Source organism: Schistosoma haematobium, chromosome 6 (assembly GCF_000699445.3).
Source record: "Schistosoma haematobium chromosome 6, whole genome shotgun sequence".
In the NCBI taxonomy this organism is placed as follows: domain Eukaryota; kingdom Metazoa; phylum Platyhelminthes; class Trematoda; order Strigeidida; family Schistosomatidae; genus Schistosoma; species Schistosoma haematobium.
The window spans coordinates 3,084,521-3,107,354 of NC_067201.1; the positions used below are offsets into that span (position 1 = coordinate 3,084,521).

Genomic DNA, 22,834 nt, shown 5'->3' on the forward strand with positions numbered 1-22,834 from the left:
TTCTTGTTCACTACAGTATCGGCTATGTATTTATTCATGTGGTTTTTTAAGTTATTTTGAACAAAAAAGTCGGAAAACGGCTTCAGCTAAATCGTCTTCTCTCCTTCTTCGCTTATAAACCCAACATGTTATAGGTCAGTGGTGGGATAGTGTTAAAAGTTTCAAGATTGTACAGATTAAATTGTCACTGAAGCGCCTTAAACTAGATCGCGACAATTTTTTTCCCACCATATTAGGCACATACCAGTGGACAGAGAGGTCAAGAACATAACACATTTGCAGTAACTAGGACATAGAAGGGGTTATTTCACCTTGTCAGTTATCTCTAAATAACGATATCTAACAGATAATAATCTCTGCAAATCACAATGATTGTAACTAGGTTCGATGATAATTAAACGTAAATAATCTAGCATAACGTACTTAGCTTTGAGTCACTGTGTTTGTATTACGCCTAGTATAACTTACAACCTACTGATTACAACTAAGAGCTCAACTTATTCGGTTAGAAATGTGATAAGTCTTCCAACTGAACGCTAGATTCGGTTCCTAAGCTCTTTTAGTAAACCCCAGGCTAGATCTACACAGCGACTTGAACACCAGAGAAAAGGCGGGAAATATGAAAGAAACGCTTTACTCCAAAGGTTCGTTTATGTACAGAAAATCTAGGGTTTTTATAGTATTTTAGATGGCCTTGGATTTCCAGAAAAATCTGGAACACTACTAAACATAATAGCAGTATAAGTAATCATCCAATCAGAAACTCGGTGTAACTTTCCACATTCTAGATGTTCCTGGCAAAACATCTACTGAATGCTGATTGGACAAGATGGTTCTCAGTGTTTTCAGAGACTTTGTTGGCTTTTTAGAGGAGTCTTCGGGATCTCACCAAGAGAATGAATCTTTGTTATTATCAATTTTTGCTTGTAACCTATTAACAAAGCACGTTTAAGTGACATCTGAATTTGAGCTGTTTACAATCAGTTTCGATTTGACCATATATTCAAATCGATTTCATGGAATGATTTAACCAATTCGGTTTATTTCATTTCAGCTTAATTTTAATAAAATATCTTCTAATAAGTACAAGAGACTATCTTTAATACACACTCATTCAATTCACATAATCAACATGCAAAATATATCAATCGTCTAACAGATTGACGTGAAATCCTGTTATTGTACATACTTATGACAACTTGAAATGCGTTCGTGATCCACCGTCACATCTTGGAGGGTTAGAGATGCATCCTGATTTACGTGTGCTAAAATACAGCTTTCAGAATCGGAAGGTGACTAAAATACACAGGCAGAAATAAAACATTTAAATTGGTCTAGGGTTAGTGAACACAGACTAAGACGCCCCCATGCTCTGTTCACTTTACCATCATCAATGGATATCTTTAAACAACTATAATGAATGCTCTATGGGTATGATTGTTTAGCAATAATCTCTAGACAATTCCGGCAAAATGAAATTCGCATAATTGACATATTCATTTGTTCCCAACTTCCTGACAGCACGAACTTTAATATCACTTTCCAGATCACCCAATTAGATTTCAAACAAATCTTCATATTTGTCGTATCCATGTAATTCCATTTTCGGTATCAAAACTGGTTTCAATATCTTATCAATTGTATTCGAGAAAACTGAGGAAATTGGTGAGTTACTTTCTACGTTAGCACGTCAGTTCATAGAGTTCAACAACTGACATATACATTCCTACAATTATTTTTCATCACCCTATGAGTAAACCCCAGACGGAAAAATTGCTTGCTTATGAAAGGAGATAAAAATACAAGATCACTATTATTCCAATGACGGAAAGTAAGAATATAAAGGACTAGTGCAAATGAAGATTTCTTCATTTCAAAACACGACAACCCCAGCAAGAAATACATTTAATTATGTAATTATTTGTGTATCCATTTAATTATTGATTGGATAAAGGTCACATGTATGAAAAATGCCCAGAATTATAACAAAATTCCCATGCTGAATATAATCCATGTTTCAATGAATATCATATTGGATAAAAATTTCACTGGAAAGGACATCAATCTTATGTTGAACAAATTATTACACTGAAGACCAATACTATTCTGAGCAGTTATCATACTGAATTAAGAAAAAAAAGGTAATATTCAGTAACAGTTACAGAGAATTAAAAGAAAAACGTGATCTCGTATTTTTATTCGATTTGGTCAGAATGATCTTCACATGAAGAATAAAATAATTCCTTTTGAGCAGCAAAAAAGTTTAGCCTCTAACACATTTTCTATGTTAATTCCGCTACTTGATCGACGCTGAATACGGCTTACAACTGAGACACTCAGACGTTGGAACTTCACCGTCGTAAATCAGAAGACAGAAGAAAAGTTAGAGAAGTGTTTATTTGATAAGAATCGAAATGTACAGAAAATCACGGGTATTTATAAATATTAGCATTTGTTAAATCAACATTATAATTCGGTCAATCTGCAAAGAGACATATTATGCTACTGCCCAATCGTGGCATATTGATATTCTAAAAAGCTCCATCATGTTCTGATTGGATGGAAACTCTTCGGCTGCATTAAGGCCTCTGGAAGTTCCATTGTAGTTCTCAGAAGCCAACTCAACAGTCTATTTATCAGCTGCCTTACTACTTTAAATCATATGCTACTAATCATAAGAAGAATGTAGTTTAAATAAATATGTGAATTCATTCATTGATAATTGTAGTGAAACATGTATTGATAATTTGCATGAAACACTCATGAATATATGAAAATGTCATTATTTGCAGTCGTCCAATTCTACTACGGATATACAAGTTTCTTTTATACATGCCCCAAACCAGTTACTTGAATGAAAAAGCCAAAAGTGAATAGGAGGGATTTTATTGGTTTAATGGAATGAAGAACACATATGTGGAAAACTCATCGATATTAAGAACAAACAGGTTACTGAATATTAATAAGTAGTATAAGGTAATATACAAAATGAACTGGTTTAGAAGAGAATAATGTAGAAGATAAAGATTTGAAAAAAGGAAAGAGTATGATTATACCTACACTACTGTAAACAATTCTGAACTATGTCAACTAATAAATCGAGTTTTAATTACTATTTCCTGAAATGCTGCAACGTATTAGTTCAGCCTCCCTTAGTCTTCCTCCCAATATATTCTCTACACTAAACAGTATTGAGCTTAGTGGTGAGTGTTCTAACGTAATACGCAACTGTAGATCATCTTAGTTAATGAACGTTTACAACCTTTACCTAATACTTTACACACAACCTACCTACCATACATGAGCAATGGTTTGAATAGATCTCTCGTTAAACAATACATAACCCTATGAATGTAAAATTCACATTTCAAAGCAATAAAGTGAAACAAAGTAAATTGTATACACGTCAATCGATAAGCAGATAGATACTTTTCAATAGGTTACCAATATCAGAATTCGATGAAACTCAAATGAGCTTTACAAATCCCTGTCTAAACTTCATCCAACAACTAACTTTTGAATAGTGCATAATCTTCAGAAAAGATAACAATTTTTGAGAAGAAAAAAAAAGGTATAAAGGAGTAGATATAGAATAGAAAAAATTATTACACACACACACACATACATACATACATACATACATACATACACACAAATAAATTTACAATTCGGGATGTAATTTCTTAAATAATTCATCAGGATCTTCACTGCATGCAGCTGGTGTAATCAATTGCATAACATATTCACATCGAGATGGTTCATTCACTGAAGTCAAATGATTTGAATCACCACAATGGACAAACACCTAGAATTTTATTTTCAAGAAATGAAAATTGTTTACATGAATGTATATTAACAAGTTTAAACGATAGTACAGTAATCTTTTTTTTCTAAGTAGGATTTTGTACATTCTAATCATTCATAATACTGTTGTCATGTTTTATGTAATTGGAGATAGTAAGCAAGAAATTAAGATTTAAATCTTATATTAGTTGATTCATGTCAGTGAAACATGCTTGAGATCTTGTAGGAATAACTGATGTTCTCTGGGGAGATTCAAACCTATGCAAATTGGTTTCACAGTCTAAGATATTATTAGTGAACTGTTCAAGTTGTAACTGAACTCCTGTTGTCATATCTTCGAGCGACAAATTAGTCAACTAGAATACAACAAGTTAGTTACTAATCTAAATGATAAATTATGATTCAACTTAGAATATTCGATTTTTTTTTTTTTGGAATTCGTCTAAAGTAAGATGAAACTGTACACAGAACTTCCACTTTCATCTTTGAACATGTAAATCATTCTAAATACAACGAGAACACTATTAGGCAATAATAGTATGTTATTTTTTACAGAAGTCATAGAAAAGTCAATAAACTAAATTACTCGTCGATCTAAACGTTTGAATACAAAAACAGACTCCACAGAAGAAACACTCATCTCATTGTTTATATTAGGTTATTATTGTAATATGTACGCAGAGGTACATTCCATGTTGAACACTAAAACCTATTTTTGATTGTGGCTCAACAAGTGAAAATTTCGTCACATCAATCATTCAAACACCCCTCCCTTCATAACAATTGATACCTTCTCTAGTTGCATTGAGCAATTCATTCAACACTAATACACAGATCAGAAATGGGTTTTTATTTATTTATTTGAACACATAGATACTGGTACAAGGGGGCACCAGATGATACATATGCGCCACACAAGTCTCATTTGATTTATGTATCGATTTTCAATTAGCTAAATTAATTATACACCATTCAACTCATATGATGTTTCAAATTCATAGAAGCATAATAATGTATGGGCGAGAATGATAATGAGTAGTTGTTTGCTTAGTCGGACATATAGATAATCTGATAGGTTGAAATCATGAGTCAGTTGAAGCTAGACAACCATTAAAAACCTGGAAGCACTGGACGGCCGTTTCGTCCTGGTATGGGACTCCTCAGCAGTGCGCATCCACGATCCCGCACCACGCGGGGCTCGAACCCAGGACCTACTGGCTTCGCGCGCGAGCACTTAACCAGGTCCTGGGTTCGAGCCCCGCGTGGTGCGGGATCGTGGATGCGCACAGCTTAGGAGTCCCATACCAGGACGAAACGGCCGTCCAGTGCTTCCAGGTTTTTAATGGTTGTCTAGCTTCAGCTGACTCATGATTTCAACCTGTGAAATTTCTAAAACTCTCCACAAAACCCATTCTGATAATCTGATAGGTGTTAAATGAGTTATATATTCTTCTATTCTTATTACTGATTGTTTATTGTTGTTGGATTGTGTCGGGTTTTTGGTGTGGAAATATATATTTACGTTCTTAACTGTATTAAGTTAGTAAAATTTGTGTTATGAGTATTATGTAACCACAAAACTAGTCATTGATTTTCATTTCATTTCACTAGGAATGTGAACAAGTCAGTCGATCAGCCATAAGCAATATAGAACTTGGATATATATGTCTAAGGTAGTCTAAGGTAGCATACAATATCAGCATGGCTCAGCTGACCTTTTACAACTTGCATCACGTCCGCCTTTCAGTTAACAATCCTGAGGTTATGCATCGAGACAGAGATGGAAAATTAGTTAATAAGGCAGTGAATCTTCATTAACTGAGGTTGTTGAGACATGTGCTAAGTATGCTCAATCACCAGCTGCTAAGACAAGTTATATCGTTTGGTGTAGGAAGTAGGTTGGTAGAAAGCTAAGGGTGGTCAAACCAAAAAGTAGCATTAGACATTGACAGCTAAACTGACCTATGTAAATAGGTAAGAAATATCAGGTTGGGGTCTGTGCGATAATTGTAGCAAATGAATGGAGTGACGTGACTGTGAATCGTTCGCAATGGCACAAACGCATTTTCTACTTATCCTTCCTTGGTTCTTGAATCCCAAAATCTCCTTATACCGTTTATTACTTCCTTTATACTAACGATATTCTACTACCATTACTAATACTAAAACTGTTTTTATTACAATGGGATTCGTTTTTATAATTTTATTTCGGTGTCTTGCTGCCTTCTCACGCCACCAAATACTAATACTGAACCAGTCTTTCAAAAACCACATACACCATACAAACTGTCCTCCTTCAACGTTCCTTTGCTAATGCAGATCGGACAACAGATAGATTCGGATATGCCTTTAGAAAGTCTCAACATCGATGTCTGTTATATGTTCGAAACGTGTGTTCAAAAGTCTAGTGAACTACTACACATTCGCTTCTCATCTGTCGATTCGAAAAATTAATTTCGTATGCATTTATTCCAGGACCCTGTGATATCTTCGTCTGGTTTTGTTGGCGTTCATACCACACTGAGCACCAGAGATGAAACAACACAAATCGACCGGATCCCCATCAACAGTCATTTACGTGCTGTAGGTAATGGTGGTGTGGATCTGTTGTCTGGCGAAAGACTTGTCGACCTTGAGTTTACGGATGATATTGTCTTACTGTGCGATGATACCCAAGTCACGCAAGAAAGAACAAATTCGTGAAATAAAAAGTACAAGATAACTTTAAAACTCTAGATGTACGGGAAAACAAAGTGTTGATGTATCTGGGCTACTGAAACGATTTTGAACTATGTTAACCAGTCTCTAACTACTGGATAAGATAATCGTGCGAACTTCAACCATGTACTTTGGACTCACCAACATAGTTCAGTCAAGCTATCAATGACTTGATTGACTGATATAAAGTTTGATCTGTTCACCACTATTTTTTGTCCAACCTACTCCTATACTAGCTATCAGCTCTCATCGAAGTCGGTGGTGTTTGGGCATGAGTAATCCATGTTCTAACCACCTCAATTTTAACAAATGTATTACCGATTTAAAGGTCAAATACAGAAATAATGAATTAATTACTCGAAGAAAATCCTTCCCTGATTAACATAAAATACTAGTATTTGAAATATCATGTTCTGCCAGTATATAATTGGCATTTGCGAAACGAACATTACCCTATCTTTCTTCTTTCAATGGATCCTTTAGTACATCACGTCTCCAAGCTTTCAAATGGTTAATCTACAGACTACACATTCAGGTGAGTTTATTTCTTTTTGTTGAAGTGAAGAAAGCAATTTTCCGATTACCGTATATATTAGAAGCCCATAAGGTGCCGTTGTCTGTTTATCGTAAGCTGGTACTGGGCTCATACAATTTAAAGATATGTTCTTATTTAGAAAATTGAAAACAGATTTAAGCTATATTTCAGATGTAAAGGTTAGTGGTATGAATGAACTTGCCCAAACCGAAGAAGGTGAAGAGGGAATCGAACAAGCAGCTTAATAATTGTCCCCACAGTTATAGAGCTACACAAATTATACAGAAATAATTTGGCATATAGAGTAAGATGACTGCATCATCAAAATAACTCCATGAATAAGGACTGCGAATACAAAACAATTTCATTCACAAACAGAAATTAAAATATCGTAAGCAGAGATGAATAGTGATTAGCATTGGAATCTAGGACACGCGTCCTGTCCTACTTGAGACTCTCCAACTGTATGGACCTGGAGTGAGTTGATGTTCACCATTGGACTCGAACCCAGTACCGTTCGCACCAAACGCCATCACGTTATGCATTTAGCTACTGAGTTCAGCTAAATACTGATTAATTACAGTCATAAACATCAACAGGAAGATTTAAGCAACCAAAACAAAAGTAAATTAGAAATTGAAACATTTCGAAAGCATACCTTGGTAGTTCTTGTTGGTCCATTCCAACACTGTTGACCATTTTCGTAATACATAACTTTATAAGACTTTTCATACTCATCAGATTCTAACCAACGACCCCATCGACCTATACATGTTCCTGGATCAGAATTCGACGAACCAATTGATTTTTGATGAACTGATTTAAAAGGACAAAGGCTGTATGTGTATTCTCGATCGTTCAACTCTAAACAACCATTTGGTAATTCAGTAAGCATACGAAAACCTTCTTCTGGTCCATAATCAATAGGAATAGGCGTTGGTATACTGTAAAAAGTATAAAAGGAAGTAAACAATGTATATATTTATGGACAGAGAGTAAAACTCGAATCAATCAGACACATTCGATTAATAGAACAAAATGTATAATTTTCCGTTTACGTTATTTTTGAGGCAGTAAAAATTCCATATGGTCTAATGAGAGAATAACTTTCATGAGGTAGCGACTGACAACAATAAACAAGCATGTGTAACCAATGCCATGCGGAAGGAGAAACATTAGCCTTGAGTAGTCACACTTTGGTGAATCTGTATGTTTCCAGTGAGTATTTATCAAATGGTCATCTTATAGTAAATTTATATGAGACTAACTGTAAGCTACCTTTTAATTCATTAATCGTCTGCCGTTTATCAATAACAGTTCCTTAATTACAATTAATTACAGATATATCAGGAGATACAGTCCCATGGTAGCCGGTGACCAACGATTGGTTCATACGCCATTTGTTACCTCAGGATACAGGAGTCCATGTGCACCATTGGTTATAAATTAGGGTTTTCCGAACCCCCTAGGTGGACTCTCCATATCCACCAACGCGGGTAAAGCACCGGACATTCGCTTTTCGTCCTCTCAACTTCGTAAACAATACCCTTGCCACGAGAAGGCAGTGAGTAAGACTTCTCTGGCAGTGGCTGTATACGAGTGTCCATGTGAGAGGATTTTGAGAGGGGGAGCTGACTCTCCTCACTTTTGGCCACACCAGGGCATTCGAGGGTACATAAGGATTTTTAAATCCAACTAATCACATGACGGATACAGAAACGTAGACGAAAATACGATTTTTCTAAAAAAAAAAACAATGGACTTGAGAGATAATCGATTTAAATTTGTACCTGATGAGTTATATAATTCAACTGGTGATTATGTCTAAATTTTCATTAAACTATTGGATGTTGTATCCAATCAAAAGTTCGTCTGTTCCGATGATTCAGCTCAATTTGAAGATAACAGAAGAATTTGTATGTGTAATTAGTCATTTATTTACGTGATATTCTGGCACAAAACTTTATAACTGAAAAGAAAGTTAAATTTTCCAGCCCATTTAGTAAAGGAGTAAACTGGTTTACAACTAGATGATTCATGATTTTGAAGTAGCACAAGACGATTTCATTGGTATATAATTATTTTGTAGAAATGAATACATAAGAGCAGTTTCCTCTGTTTAAATTCTAGGAGGAACAAAATAAGAACGTTTATGCAAGATCATGAATCGAATAAAGTTAGATATTAACATCGTAGGATGCCAGCTCAGTGGTCTAGAGGTTAAGTGTTCCCAAGAGAAACCGAACGTCCTGGGTTAGAGTCACACGTGAGGGATCGTGGATGTGCACTGCTAAGAAGTTTCATACTAGAAAGGATCATCCATCCAGTACTTCTAGCTTTTAAATCGTGGCCCAACTTAGACCGACTCATGAATTCAACCGTTAAAATGACTACAATTTCTACAAACCCCCATTCTGAAAATAAGAATTTATAATCAAAAAATGTTTTTGAACTATAAAGATAAAAGTGAATATGTCAGCTGATGAAATGTATTATAAGAGACGATTTAATAAGGTGAGGTAAAAACTTGCGAAGTTAATTTTTTACAACTTTATTTTTATATATATTGATTGTATTTTTACTGAGTATTCTGGGTTTTTCTACTTAATTATTACCCTAGTCCTAAGTTTCTGTTTAAACCGTAATTTGTTGCTATAGCATTTTCCAACCACATTGGTTGTTTAAGATCATCAACGCATATTGGTTGGTTTTAGGACATAACAGGAAGCAACCAATAGAAAACTCTTGACGGACGTTTCATGCCAATTAACACTCGTCTCTAAGATGGACTGATGTCAGCTAGGTGAAAATCGAGTCCATACTACAATTTGAAGTGTTAATATTGAGTTATTTGGGCTGTGACTAATCTCATATAGGAGAGACATAAATACGAATTTACCAATAATAAGAAGTTAATTTTATGTTAGTTTAATCCTGACTGCTATTTACTGAATTCTATTAATCAAATTACAAGTTTCTCGCTTGTCTAGGTAACTTGAAAATGCGTAACTTACTTGTTGACCTTGGTGGATTCTTTATTGAAACACATAAACATTGGTACAATAAGGCACCAAATGGATATACGCCACATAAATCATCCAATATATGTGAGGGTTACAATACTACCCAGATGCTCAAACCCAAGCAGGTGGTTTTTTTATGAGGCTATACCCGAAGCCTTTGACCTAAAGGTCTAATCCACAAGGCAATGGAGCAACGCCACGAGATGCAGTCTCATGCTAGCAGGTGACCAACAATAGGTTCATACGCCATTTGTTCCTTCAGGATCCTGAAGCCTATGTGCACCACTGGTTTGAACTGAGGGTTTTCCAACTCCCCTAGGTAAACTCTCCGTATCCACCAACGTGGGTAAAGCGCCATATAGCCATGTGAGAGCATTTCGAGAGGGAGGGCTGACTCTCCCCACCCTCGGTCGTACCAGGGCATTTGGGGGCAAAGCTGTGGCGCCCGATGGGAGGCTCGTGATTGGAGATAATCCTTCAGGTGATATGCATAACTTGGATGTTTTTTATCAAGAAAAAAACAAAACAAGTTCTTTCCTTATTTTAATGATTTAGTTAATTGTAACACTCTATATATATATGGTCATTTTTAGCATATGATCATATTGAAATGGTGAAGATTTGTAGCTCAGGTGAATGATTTTGATGAAGTTTTGCTCTCTGAGCTGGATGGTTTGGTCGTGGAGCTTTTATCGTTCTTCTGAATGACATCATCAGCACAACAAGAACCAATCAACATCGAGATGTACAGAACAAGCTGTGAAACACATATGGAGAAATTCGAACACTTCACTTCTATATGAAGTTTGTGTTGATGATGTCGTTCAGAAGAACGATAAAAGCTCCACGACCAAACCATTCAGGCTCAGAGAACAAAATTCCATCATGATCATATTGAAATAATTCTGTTTAAAAACTAGTATGTATCATGCACCATTATTATGCTATAAAGGTTTTTTAGATCTTATATGATGTTGTAAATAAAATTAAGATCTTAATTATGACCTAATTAAAAGAGATTTAATTTTGTTTAAATTAAATAATAATTAATTAGAAAGTATTAATAAAGGTAATGATGATTGATTATGAGTTACTATGAAACTAATAAGTGTTTTATTTTATTAATTCTGTACTTCAAAATGAATTCTAATGTTTTTAATATAGGTAGATAATCATTACATTGATTCAAGTGAACACCTTTATAATTAGAGATTTAAAGAATACTGATATAAAGTAAGAATATATTATAAACCTAAAAGGTATAATAGAGATAATAATTAGAAGATTCAATTGTGTGAAATATGATCAGTTAGTCAGTTGTTATCATCAATGTTGAACTTGGAAAAGATGTAAGTTGATCCAAGTTGCCAAGTCACATTAACATAACAACAATATAATAAGTACAAGTGAGAATGAGGTGAAAATAATGGTGACCGTTGGGTCGGTGTCCGATAGTGTTAATGGGTAGAGATCAAGTGTTTGCACGTGAGATTGTAAGTTGTGGATTCAATTACCGGATGCGGAGTCATGGATGAGTACTCTTTAAGAGTTCCATACTAGGATGAAATGGTTGTTCAGTGTTCTCAGTTTTTCAATTATGGTATAAGATTAGTTTATGATTTAAATAATTATATGTAAACACTCTACAGTATTCTTTTGTCAGCCTAATCATTTTAAACCTATTCGAAAACATGCATCGGTCTATTAAGTTTAATTGTACTCTATTGTCTTTACCAAATGTATTTACTGATTCGTATCTGAATAGCAACGAATGTCTCCGACTGTGTTGTATTTATCAAGCTGAATGGTCTATTGTTACTCTACCGATCATCATCAATTAATTTACGTAGAAATGAGTTATTCAATTATCCTACAAGCATGAAATAGCTCTTTTGTGATGATCACATGCGTAAATGATTGTCCTTGGACTTTTTATCAGTTTCATTTACTTTTGTATTCTTTGTTAACTGTCTTATTCGGTTAACTTCCAGAAACAAAAGTGCTCACAACCCAATCTATACACTCGATTCCATTTTTCATACAAACTAACAGTCAACAGAAAAACAAGACAAATCCAATAATATCTAAAGAAAACTACATTGTACCAACTGTGATAAAGTGGACATCCCAACCTGAATGCCTCATCTACACACCTATACAAACGAGTCTAAAGCACCAACAGAACGACATACGTCAACATATGAAGACAACGACGGACACAAACTTGATTGGGAAACTGACGAAATTTAGTATCGAAGAGATTTTACGAATGTCAAATAATTTCTTGAAGTATAACATTCAGGTCAGTCTGAAATTAGACATCATGACAGAGATCAAAAAAGGTCAATATCACACTGGTTAGAAATCAATCAACAGAAATACAAGGACAAATGAAGCTAACATAACCTGAAGGGTAATCAGTGAAAGTGTCATCAGAACAAGTTGATTTAAAACTTGTGAAATAATTCGAAAGTCTAATTCTATATGAGGTAAACTCTGATAATGTTATTTAGAACGACAATAAAATAATTGAAAGTAAACCCACTACTCAACTCAAAGAATACATCCATCTGTGTGTTACCTATCTTCTGTGTTATTTCAATAACTAATGAAATAAGTAATAAGTATTAACTCTTTAGTAGATTTACTTATTGTAGTATTTATCAAGATAAAAGTAAGATTTAAAATCATACATAGTAGTCATGTTTACTAGCTAATTTAGAGATCTCAAAAATTAGCGTCCGATAATCATAGTGATTGGCTGCCCCCAAATACCCTGGTATGGCCGAGAGTGGGGAGAGTCAGCTCTACCTCTCGAAATGCTCTCATATGGTTACGTGCATACAACTACTACCAGGGAAGTGCGACTCACTGCTTTATCGTCGTTCACGAAATTGAGAAGACGAAAAGTAAATGTCTGGCGCATTAACTGGGTTGGTGGATATGGAGGGTCCACCTAGGAGAGTTAGAAAACCCTGATTCTAAACCAATGGTGCACATGGGCTGGCTCCAGGATCGTGAGCGAACAAATGGTGTATGAATCGATCGTTGGTCACTGGCTACCATGAGACTGCATTTCGTGACGTTGCCCCACTGCCTTGTGGATCAAAACTCCAGGTCAAAGGCTCGGGGAGTGACTCCTTTAAGAAAACTGTCTGCTTCGGTTCGAGCATCCAGGCAGTATCGCTGCACTCACACAAATCGAATATTTACGTGTTTCAATAAATAATCAAGTTTGTTAAATTAAACACATGATGAAATATTGAAAGTCAATAAAATGATCATTATAGTGTGAAAAAAGTAGTAAACAGATTGAAATAACAGATGATTATGCAAAACAAAATGATGTTATAGACAAGAATTAAGTCTAACAATTGAGTCATAATTGATTGGATAGTGAATGGCCTAAATACTGGTTTCTATCAGTCACTTAAAAATAATTTTATTGCATACAAAACCGATTATTCTGGCTAATGAATTTACTCTTTGACTCTTTGACGGTTCACATCAAGAGTTCACAGTCTAGTGAAGTAGCCATCCATTTTGCTATTTCATGTCAATCTATCCGTATTCTTTTCATTTATATTTACAATCAAAAATTTCGTCTCAAAAGTACATTATAATACTGATTTGATTATTCTATATGTATTTACAATTTAAAAAAAAGTAATCTTAACTACATTCTGTCGATAAGTGACAGACAGATATATTTCCAAGTATCAAATACAATGGACAAGAGAGAATAATTCATACATATTGTTCGATACATTGCATTAGTAGAATTTCGGGACTTTTTGTGGATATCATAGTGATTTTAATAGTTGAGTTCAATTGATTCAATTGAAGCTAGACCACCATGGAAAACCTGGATGCACTGGACGGCCGTTTCGTTCTATTGTGGAACTCCTCAGCAGTGCGCATCCACGATCCCGCCTAGCGAGATTTTGTCTACTATAAACATTAAATGATCTGGTATTTTACACATGTTCAATATATAAACAAAATCATACAAGAAAAAGAATGATTTATGAGAAACCTACTCTTTAATAACAGGTTTTTCATCAGGTGATGGGGTTTCTGGGATTTCTTGAGAAAAAAATATAAACAGGGAAAGATTGAAAATCAAACAAAAAACATAGTCGCATAAATACTAATTGCAGAAACTGTTACTAATTGGTAAAATTGTAGTGTTAAGATAACAAGAAGTCAAAATTCTCATCTGTCTACCAAACGACCAGCATACTAGCCCAGGAACATGCTCTGTTATTAACTCACGGATGTGAAACACAGGTGTTGAAGTTCTATAACATCCATGAGTTGCTGGTGTATTATCATAAATATTTTCAAAGTATTGTTCATATACAATAATACCCGTGTAGGTTGCTAGGTAGATACGGAATAAGACACTAGACCGCACATCACATCTTTAGAACATTCGAAATTTTTCATTTTAAATGTCACCGAAAATATCAAGACTCGTCCCTATCAACTACAATCAAACAGTCAAGTTGAAAGACTTATTGATATATTTAATAGAGCACTATCAAAAGTAGAGTGGAAGGAGAGAAAATAATCCAATCGTTCATAATAGTCTACACAAAAGCATTCAATCCTCCAACAGCAAATCACGCTAGCCGAGTAGAGTTAATGCTTGGAAATATAGTTAAAATACCTAGAAAATAGAAAAAGCCAGGTCTCACAGTTAATTTCCCCTCCGTCATCTTTTATCGTGGCTTCAAATAGCATAAACTACTTATCTCCATTTCGCTAGCCCTGTGATTGGATTACTAACTATAATAACAGTTGTTGTATCGAGTCCGTTGTTGACCAATTCATCTATTGTCTTTAGAACCAATAACCAGTCTGGCCAATCATTTAACGATCGTATTTTATTGTCTACTAGTTCAAGATACAACTTTTCCCTTTAGTGTGAGGGAGCCAGATGAACCAAGTACATAGCTAACAGATAAAACTCCTATTGTATGGTTCATTTATAACTCGAAACTCGCAGAATAACATGGAAAAAAATAGCTGACGATGTGACAACATCATACATAGAAAATTACAACGTGTACATGTCAATATCAAGAGTATTTGAATATTAGCGAAATTCAAGTAAGTATAGCTCAAAGTTTTTAGACACCGATTGTAACTATATATGTTATCCACACTAAATATTAATTTTAATTCAAAATAGAGAAAAAACATTATCAATACATTCATCCGTACCATGATGTGATTCGTCGTCGAGTTGTTTATCAGTCACAGCAACATTTGATTCGTCATAATCCATATGACTGTCTCCACCACCAACATGATGCCCATCGTATTCACTTGCTTTTTTCTCATGAGACTCCGTATCACTTAATGAAGATGCTTCATGTTCGATAAGTGTATTGTCATTATCATGTGTAAACGACTGTTGATTCGAATCAATTGACGATGATGACGGTTCATTCAGTGCTTGTTTCTCTTCACCAACCGATAAATGAGAATCAACATTTTCTTCATTTGTTTGAATACTTCCTTCATTGTCATTATCATTATCATCATTACTACTACTACTACTATCACTATTGACATCATATTCCGCAAGTTTCTGTGTTTCATCATACTGTTTATCTTCATTAAAAAGTCCTTTCGCTTTACGTTCTTTTAACTTGTAATCATAACAATATAAATCGGAAAAAAGAAATTAAGTCTAAAAAAAGATACATAAATAACATAAACTATGCATTTTAGATGGAGTAAAAAAAGAATCGACGAAAAGTTGAAGTTTTTGGTCTTCCTCTCTCGTTCTTCATCGAACTTTAAACGGATACACAACATTTTAATCGTTTAAAGATCCCCGTCATATTAAAAGACTAATATTTGAACGAAGAATATTCTTTTCTATATATTCTCTTCAGGTTCTACAATTATATATCCAAATTAATAATCCGAAAAATGGCCAGATCAAGGGCAAAATACTTCGTTTAAAGCATGTGAATTTAGGATTGTGATAAACGAAAACGCAATACACAACAAGTACTGTTGACTTTTACGCAAACAAATACACGCACACAATAGACATTATTTAAATGATTACTTAAATAATGGTAAATTATTTATCAACATGGAATTAAAAAAGATGTACAGTTAGCTGTGAGACAGTGATCTATAGGTTTCAGTAGCTCACACTGTGGAATGACACTTCTTGAGGAACATCAAAAAGAAGCGACATTATTAAGGAGGGCTCTACCGACCTTGGAGAGTGACGAAATAACACAAGGGACAGATGTTTGAGACTGGTTAAAAAAAGCCCTTTTTGTAAGTAGGTTTGCTTGAGTTAACCCGATGGTCTTTGAGTCTTATAGATAAGGTTGAAATTAAATGAAACAAGGTATATTGTGTTATGTTTAAGGCTGATAATTTTTAAAACCTCTCTTTGCATGTTAGAAGACGGCATTGTTCATGACAACAAATCGTAGGAAGCATCTGATTCCCTCCATATCCAGTAGTCAGTAGCATACATTTGTCTTTAAGCCGGAACCTTATCAAAATCAACCCAACCATTTTGGAATCCCACTATCAAGTGATAAAGACAGGCGAGCCTAAACATCGAGAATTAATAAGGATAATGGCATATGAACCCATTTTTGGTCACCAGCTACAATGAGACTGCATCTCCTTACGTTGTTCCATCGCTTTATGGATCATAACTCTAAGTCAAAGGCTCGAGGAGTGACCCCTCCAAGAAAAATATCTACTTCAGTTTGAGCATCCGGGCAGCATCCCAACCCTCACACAAATCGAATGATTTGTGTGGAACATATATATTTGGTGCCTCCTTGTACCAATATTTATGTGTTTAAATAAGTAAATAAATAAAATTTAAAAAAAAACTTACGTTTGTGACGTATTCTTGAAAAATTTTATGTCCCTGTTCAATTTGATTTCGTTTAATGGATTGTGCTTCACGCAAAGATGCAGCCAAAGAGCTAAGTATACACATGCATACAAAAAGGATAGAAATAAGCAAACAGTGAAAAAAAGCATGTCTATATATCAATTACCTATGTTAAACCTAAATGGTTGCTGTTCTGTTTACATACATAATGAAAAGACAGAGAGAGATTAGAAAACAGACCTATAATCTGTATATTATGGTTATATACACAAATTGCGATCATTACATATTCAATTAAATTCTTAATATCATTTAGTTTACATTCTATAAGTTTGACTTCATAATACATTGATTTTAATAAATGCCCTGGTACGGCCGAGAGTGGGGAGAGTCCGCTCTCCCTCTCGAAATGCTCTCACATGGCCACGCGTATACAGCCTCTATACGCGTGGCCGTGTGAGGTGGCTATCAGGACTCAGTAGCTATGTGGATAACGCGGTGACGTTTGAAGCGAACGGTGCCAGGTTTGAGTCCTGGAGAGAAAATCAAATCTGGGATACAGGTAAATTCAGCTGATGAGTCCCAAATAGGATGGAACGCGCGTTAAACTGGATTCCACTGCTAGCCACTATCCATCTTTGCTTAAAAAGAACTATAAAGTTGTCTTGTAATAGCAACTAATGAGTGAGAGACAACAATAAACGAAAGGTCTCCGAATATTTCACCCAGCCTTAAACTAATATCAAGTGATATATAAGTTGGAATATAAATCAAAGCTTATTATAAAGACATTTTTAACACATCACATAAAAGATAATATAGAGAATTTATCACAAATGACTTCGAACAAAATTCCCATTACTTTCAGTGAAAAATAAATAAAATTAGAATGAAGGGGTTTGTGGAGATTTTTAGAAATTTTCACAGATTGAAATCATGAGTCAGTTGAAGCTAGACCACCATTGAAAACCTGGAAGCACTGGACGGCCGTTTCGTCCTAGTATGCCGGCTCAGTGGTCTAATGGTTAAGTGCTCGCGCGCGAAGCCAGTAGGCCCTGGGTTCGAGCCCCGCGTGGTGCGAGATCGTGGATGCGCACTGCTGAGGAGTCCCATACTAGGACGAAACGGCCGTCCAGTGCTTCCAGGTTTTCAATGGTGGTCTAGCTTCAACTGACTCATGATTTCAATCTGTGAAAATTAGAATGATCTCTCTTAAAGTCAAGATAATTCGACTTAATCAGAGAACCGAACAGAGTTAAAAACCATTGATACTAAATTAAAAATGAATAAAGACAGACCAGACTCCAATCATCTACTGTATTGGAGAGAATCAATAAACTACTTTAACGTACAATGAAGGTCACATTGTGAGCACACTAAGTGGGACAATATTATATTTTCGAAATGGATTTATAGGTGTACAAATGCAGCATTTTGCTTTAAAACCAATCTGTCATTATTTAAATTGACACTAGGCAGTGAATCAGTTAGGGGAGTCAACCACACAATATATTTTGAGTCTCATACTTGAAAGGTTGCCCATTGACAAAATCCCTCCACGTATAAAACTTTGTCGACTAAGACCGATTGTGGTTAAAGTGAAATTCTGAATAAATATCGAAGAATTTCACGACACAATAGTTCGGTGTGCATTTTGTCACTAGGTGGGATAAGCGACGATGACTCTAACAACAATTTCCATAACGTATACGACAGTTATATTTATCTTCTATCTCCAGCCATTCCAGAAAACCACCATGTTGAAAAAGATTCACTGAGAGAAACCAAAGATAGAATTTGTGTCCATTACAAATCAATAATATATCAACCAGTTTCGATGATAATCAGCTGAGCAGCTCACTCGTATGCAAAATAACAGTGAATTAATTACTACAACAAAACACTATTTTCAATGACCACTAAATTAACATTAAAAATACCACAATAATTCAGAAAGGTCTTACCAATTATAAAAATAGATGATTACTCGAAGCGTTGCATACAAATACTAAATCCCCCTCCCCTCAATAGGAAAGGTCTGAAATTCATCCGACTATTTATCCAAACAACTACATTTGACTCATCATTTCTCAAAAAATTAACATACATGCACACACAATCCTTCATATTACAAATCTCACATTTTCCATACCAAACATTGTATATGCAAATGCACACAGTGATATCTCATACAGAATCCCTTCGATCAAACATTTCACACGACGGTGACATAGTTAGACCTCTACTGAAATAAATATTCTCCTGTGTTCCTGTTTACAATTTAAATTTGTGTTCATTTGACTCAATTATTTATATATTTATTCCAAAGGAGTGACTTACAATGGTCTACCAAACATCTGACCCGGTAGACACAAACGCAGTGAGAAGTGAATATCACAATGATCACGTAATCAGACGATACAGTATGGCAGAACTAATTTCAATTTCCATGTAAATAACACTTTGTGGGGTTTTTGAAAATCTCGTGAAGATTTGTGTACAGAATTTTCAAATAGAGATCTCTCTGTCGAACAACTTTCTCTTTGACGTGTTAATAGATATTTCTAGCTACGTTAAAAGCTATGATACTACCTTCATTTATCACGATAGACGAGATAACGTTTATTGAGATTATCACGTGACTCAATAAATCACAAGCAAAAGGACTTACCCACAAGTTGACGGACAATTGGTAGAACTTCCGTATTCATCACCACCATCGCAACAATCTAAAAATTAGAAGTGCTTTATCTATAAATTGAGTAAACGCTATCTCGTTAAATAAATTACACAAAACTGAATTCTAGTTTACGTAATGTGCGATTGCCGGAAATAATTCACTGAACCGATTATGCTCGTTGATATTAGACACTGTAGATGTACCACCTAATGATCAAAACGAAATATGACTTTGAAAGATTATTCAAATCCAAACACTAAATCTTAGACAAATCAATAAGAATGCCAACCATTTATAGTTAGAATTAAAAATCAGGTCCATATTCATTTCCCATGTTAACCAATAATGCAAACAGTAAGTTCATGTTTTTGTGTTGAATACTACAAACCAACTAGCTAGTTAGCACCTACTAATACAATCCAAACCAAAGGTCAATGACTTCATGGACAGATGACGCATCTTGATTTGGTACTTTCTAGCATTCTTCCAACGGGCTACTTGGCTAGACAACACTACAAGTCATGGAAAACAGCCGCCATGTTTCAGTAGCACATATTTTATTCACCAGGATCGATGAAGACCCATAGCCTCATCAATTGATTTTCTCTCTATGAAGTATGATGCATCTAATCACAAGATTGTTTATTAAATAGCTTTACCGTACTCCAGCGATACATCGAATATTTGTCATCCAGTACTTCTAACGTATGGATTTCCCTCATCTTCAGGGGGAATTTTTTAGTTATCAGAGAAAACTGTCATTAGAGAACGACTGAATAGTCAAATCGACATTTACTAATAAGCCAGATATCTTCACGCTACCTTTGTCTTCTATCCCACCAGCCTTTTCACTACAAAATTATCAGGGATGACAAGATCCTTAAGACAAAGAAAGTACACTTTCCCAACAAATCCACTTTAAGTGGTCAGGCAGGCTTGACAGGTGCTACAGACTCGACACATGAGAAGTGTTTTACGTTCAAAGAGAAACTTATCAGTTTGCCAGTTTAATGACAGACCCAGGCTTTGCTCTTTAATAAGACGGTATAGACAAGTCAAGATTCTGGAGTCCGGAGAATATGAACAGCCACCTATTGTGACTTGACTTTTCTATTCATTTTCGGCGAGACTCTAATTTAGGGACGAGCCAATCAGAAGCGTTCGAGCGATTTCAAGGTCACGGAGCCAAGTTCAACACGCGATGCTAACGTATGATTGGTTCACAGTGGATTTTAGAGAGTAGGTGATTAACGAGAGGTCACAATAGATGGGACGGCGAGACTTTAATTTAGGGACGAGCCAATCAGAAGCGTTTGAGCAATTTCAATTATTAGTCAATAAGAAGACAGCATAAAGTAAAAATATATTAAAAGGAAGTAATGAATTACAGTGGATATTCTTCTTTTAGATGATTTAAAAACTCGTATGTTAGCATCCTAACCCTAACCCTCACCTAACCCTAAACCCTAACCCTCACCTAACCCTAACCCTAAACCCTAACCCCAAAACCTTAACCCTCAACTAACCCTAACCTTACCTGTAAACCTAACCCTAACCCAATGGACGAGTTTCTATTCCATATGCATTGTGAATTCAGAACCTCTGAACCTTAATCAAACTTTAACAAGTTTTTAAATCATGTAAAAGAAGAATATCCACTGTAATTCATTACTTTCATATAATATATTTTCACTTTATACTAACTTCTGGTTGGCTAATAATTGTCAAGGTCATTTAAGATTCGTTCAAAGGTCGTCCTTAAATTAGAGTCTCGCCTCATTTTCTTACACTATATCGGTCAGTCATTAACAACGAAAAACTTCGTACGTACGAAGTTCTTACCCCATATAACTTACACTTGTCAGTCTACATATGACTCCGTTCTACTGAGCATCGTATTTAGAGTCTAACAGGATGAAGTATCGACTAGTTTTAAGAAACAGATTCCTATAATAGACTTTTATCGGTCTATAAGATGTGCAATAAAATTAACGAAAGCCCTTGAACAGACGCCCGTTAATTCAGTTAACAAAATGACATCGCAAGAACCTTAACACCAGAAGGTCACGTAATAAAATCACAGTTCGTGTAAATAACTTACCACAAATAGAGTCGTTGACGTAAGCAGAAGGAAGGTAGACAGGTCTGTACTGCATATCGCGACAGAAAAAACGACCATTAAGACAAGCAGATGTGCCGGGTTCATCTGATCCATCGCGGCAATCACAGTAATCGTCATTCACTTGCCACCATGGTATAGCTGAAGAGCCATCTAGGCAAGTAAACGACTGCCCAACTTTATAAAACGAAGATCCTGAAAAGAATTAACCAGGGAAAAGTTTATCTACTCGATAGCGGAACTCCTTTAGGTAATTCGTCCCCATGAATGTCGCCAAATATGAAAAACAACGCACAAAATAAACAAAAGGAGGTCTGCATTTCATATACGCTAAATGCGGGAGTAGCGCCACCAAACGAATTACCGCTATCGGTTTTAACAGCGAAATGTCAAATGCCGAAATCACTTGGATTCAGATGGTTCAAATGGTCGTGGACGAAATATAAGAAGCTTTCGTTCAATAGGCTTCCGTATCTGGTAGCAGTGGATCACCGAAACCTCCAAGCAGGGACCTAGGTATGTTAACAATAAAAGGGGAAAAAGAAATTGATCATAGTGTGATACTATCTTTAATACTTAATAATAGATCAAGTTGCCTCTTAAAGGACTCCTGGGAAGTCGCTTGAGCTAGCTCGGCATGCAGCGAATCCCAGCATTTGACAACTCTTAAGGAGTAGAAGTTGCGTCCACAGTCCTTTCTGCTATGTTGTGTCTCCAGTGTCTTGGTGTTACTCCTTAGGTTTGTGTTGCAGCTAAACTTAAGTAGGTGTTCAAGGAGATGTCCAGAACTGTAAAGGGTACTGTAGGCCACTAGAAGATCACCCCTAAGACGTCTATACTGCAGAAAGTTATTGGGGGCGCTCTTCATAAGGCCTGAATTTGAGTCCCCGAACTGATTTCATGGCTCACCGTTGGATACACTCCAGAGTATCCTTATATTTTTGGAGTGATGGAGGAAATACTATGTTTCCGTACTCTAAATGGGGACGGATGAAGCTGTTGAAGATTATGTGGAATGTTCTTCCGTCAAACTGGCCAAAAATACGCTTCAATGTTACCAGAGCAT

The 22,834-nt window shown here is 35.5% G+C and overlaps 1 protein-coding gene across 1 annotated transcript; it reads right to left on the bottom strand.

Moving 5' to 3' along the window:
* Nucleotides 1–5,104: 5,104 nt before the first annotated feature.
* Nucleotides 5,105–22,146, bottom strand: MS3_00008325 (uncharacterized protein). The gene is made up of 7 exons (XM_051216688.1): nt 21,998–22,146; nt 21,751–21,963; nt 19,641–19,855; nt 16,970–17,060; nt 15,310–15,739; nt 14,121–14,166; nt 5,105–8,001 (listed from the first exon to the last, which is right to left on the bottom strand). Exons 5-7 carry the CDS (start codon nt 15,371–15,373, stop codon nt 7,650–7,652), a joined length of 462 nt encoding a protein of 153 aa, XP_051065281.1. The 5' UTR covers nt 15,374–15,739; nt 16,970–17,060; nt 19,641–19,855; nt 21,751–21,963; nt 21,998–22,146; the 3' UTR covers nt 5,105–7,649.
* Nucleotides 22,147–22,834: the final 688 nt, after the last annotated feature.

Coding starts and splice junctions, on each gene's coding strand:
- MS3_00008325 (XM_051216688.1), bottom strand. CDS start 15,373: ATGGATTATGACGAATCAAATGTTGCTGTGACTGATAAACAACTCGAC. Junction 14,167..15,309: donor CGACGACGAATCACATCATG/GTACGGATGAAT, acceptor TTTTTTCTCAAG/AAATCCCAGAAACCCCATCA. Junction 8,002..14,120: donor GAAAAACCTGTTATTAAAGA/GTAGGTTTCTCA, acceptor TACTTTTTACAG/TATACCAACGCCTATTCCTA.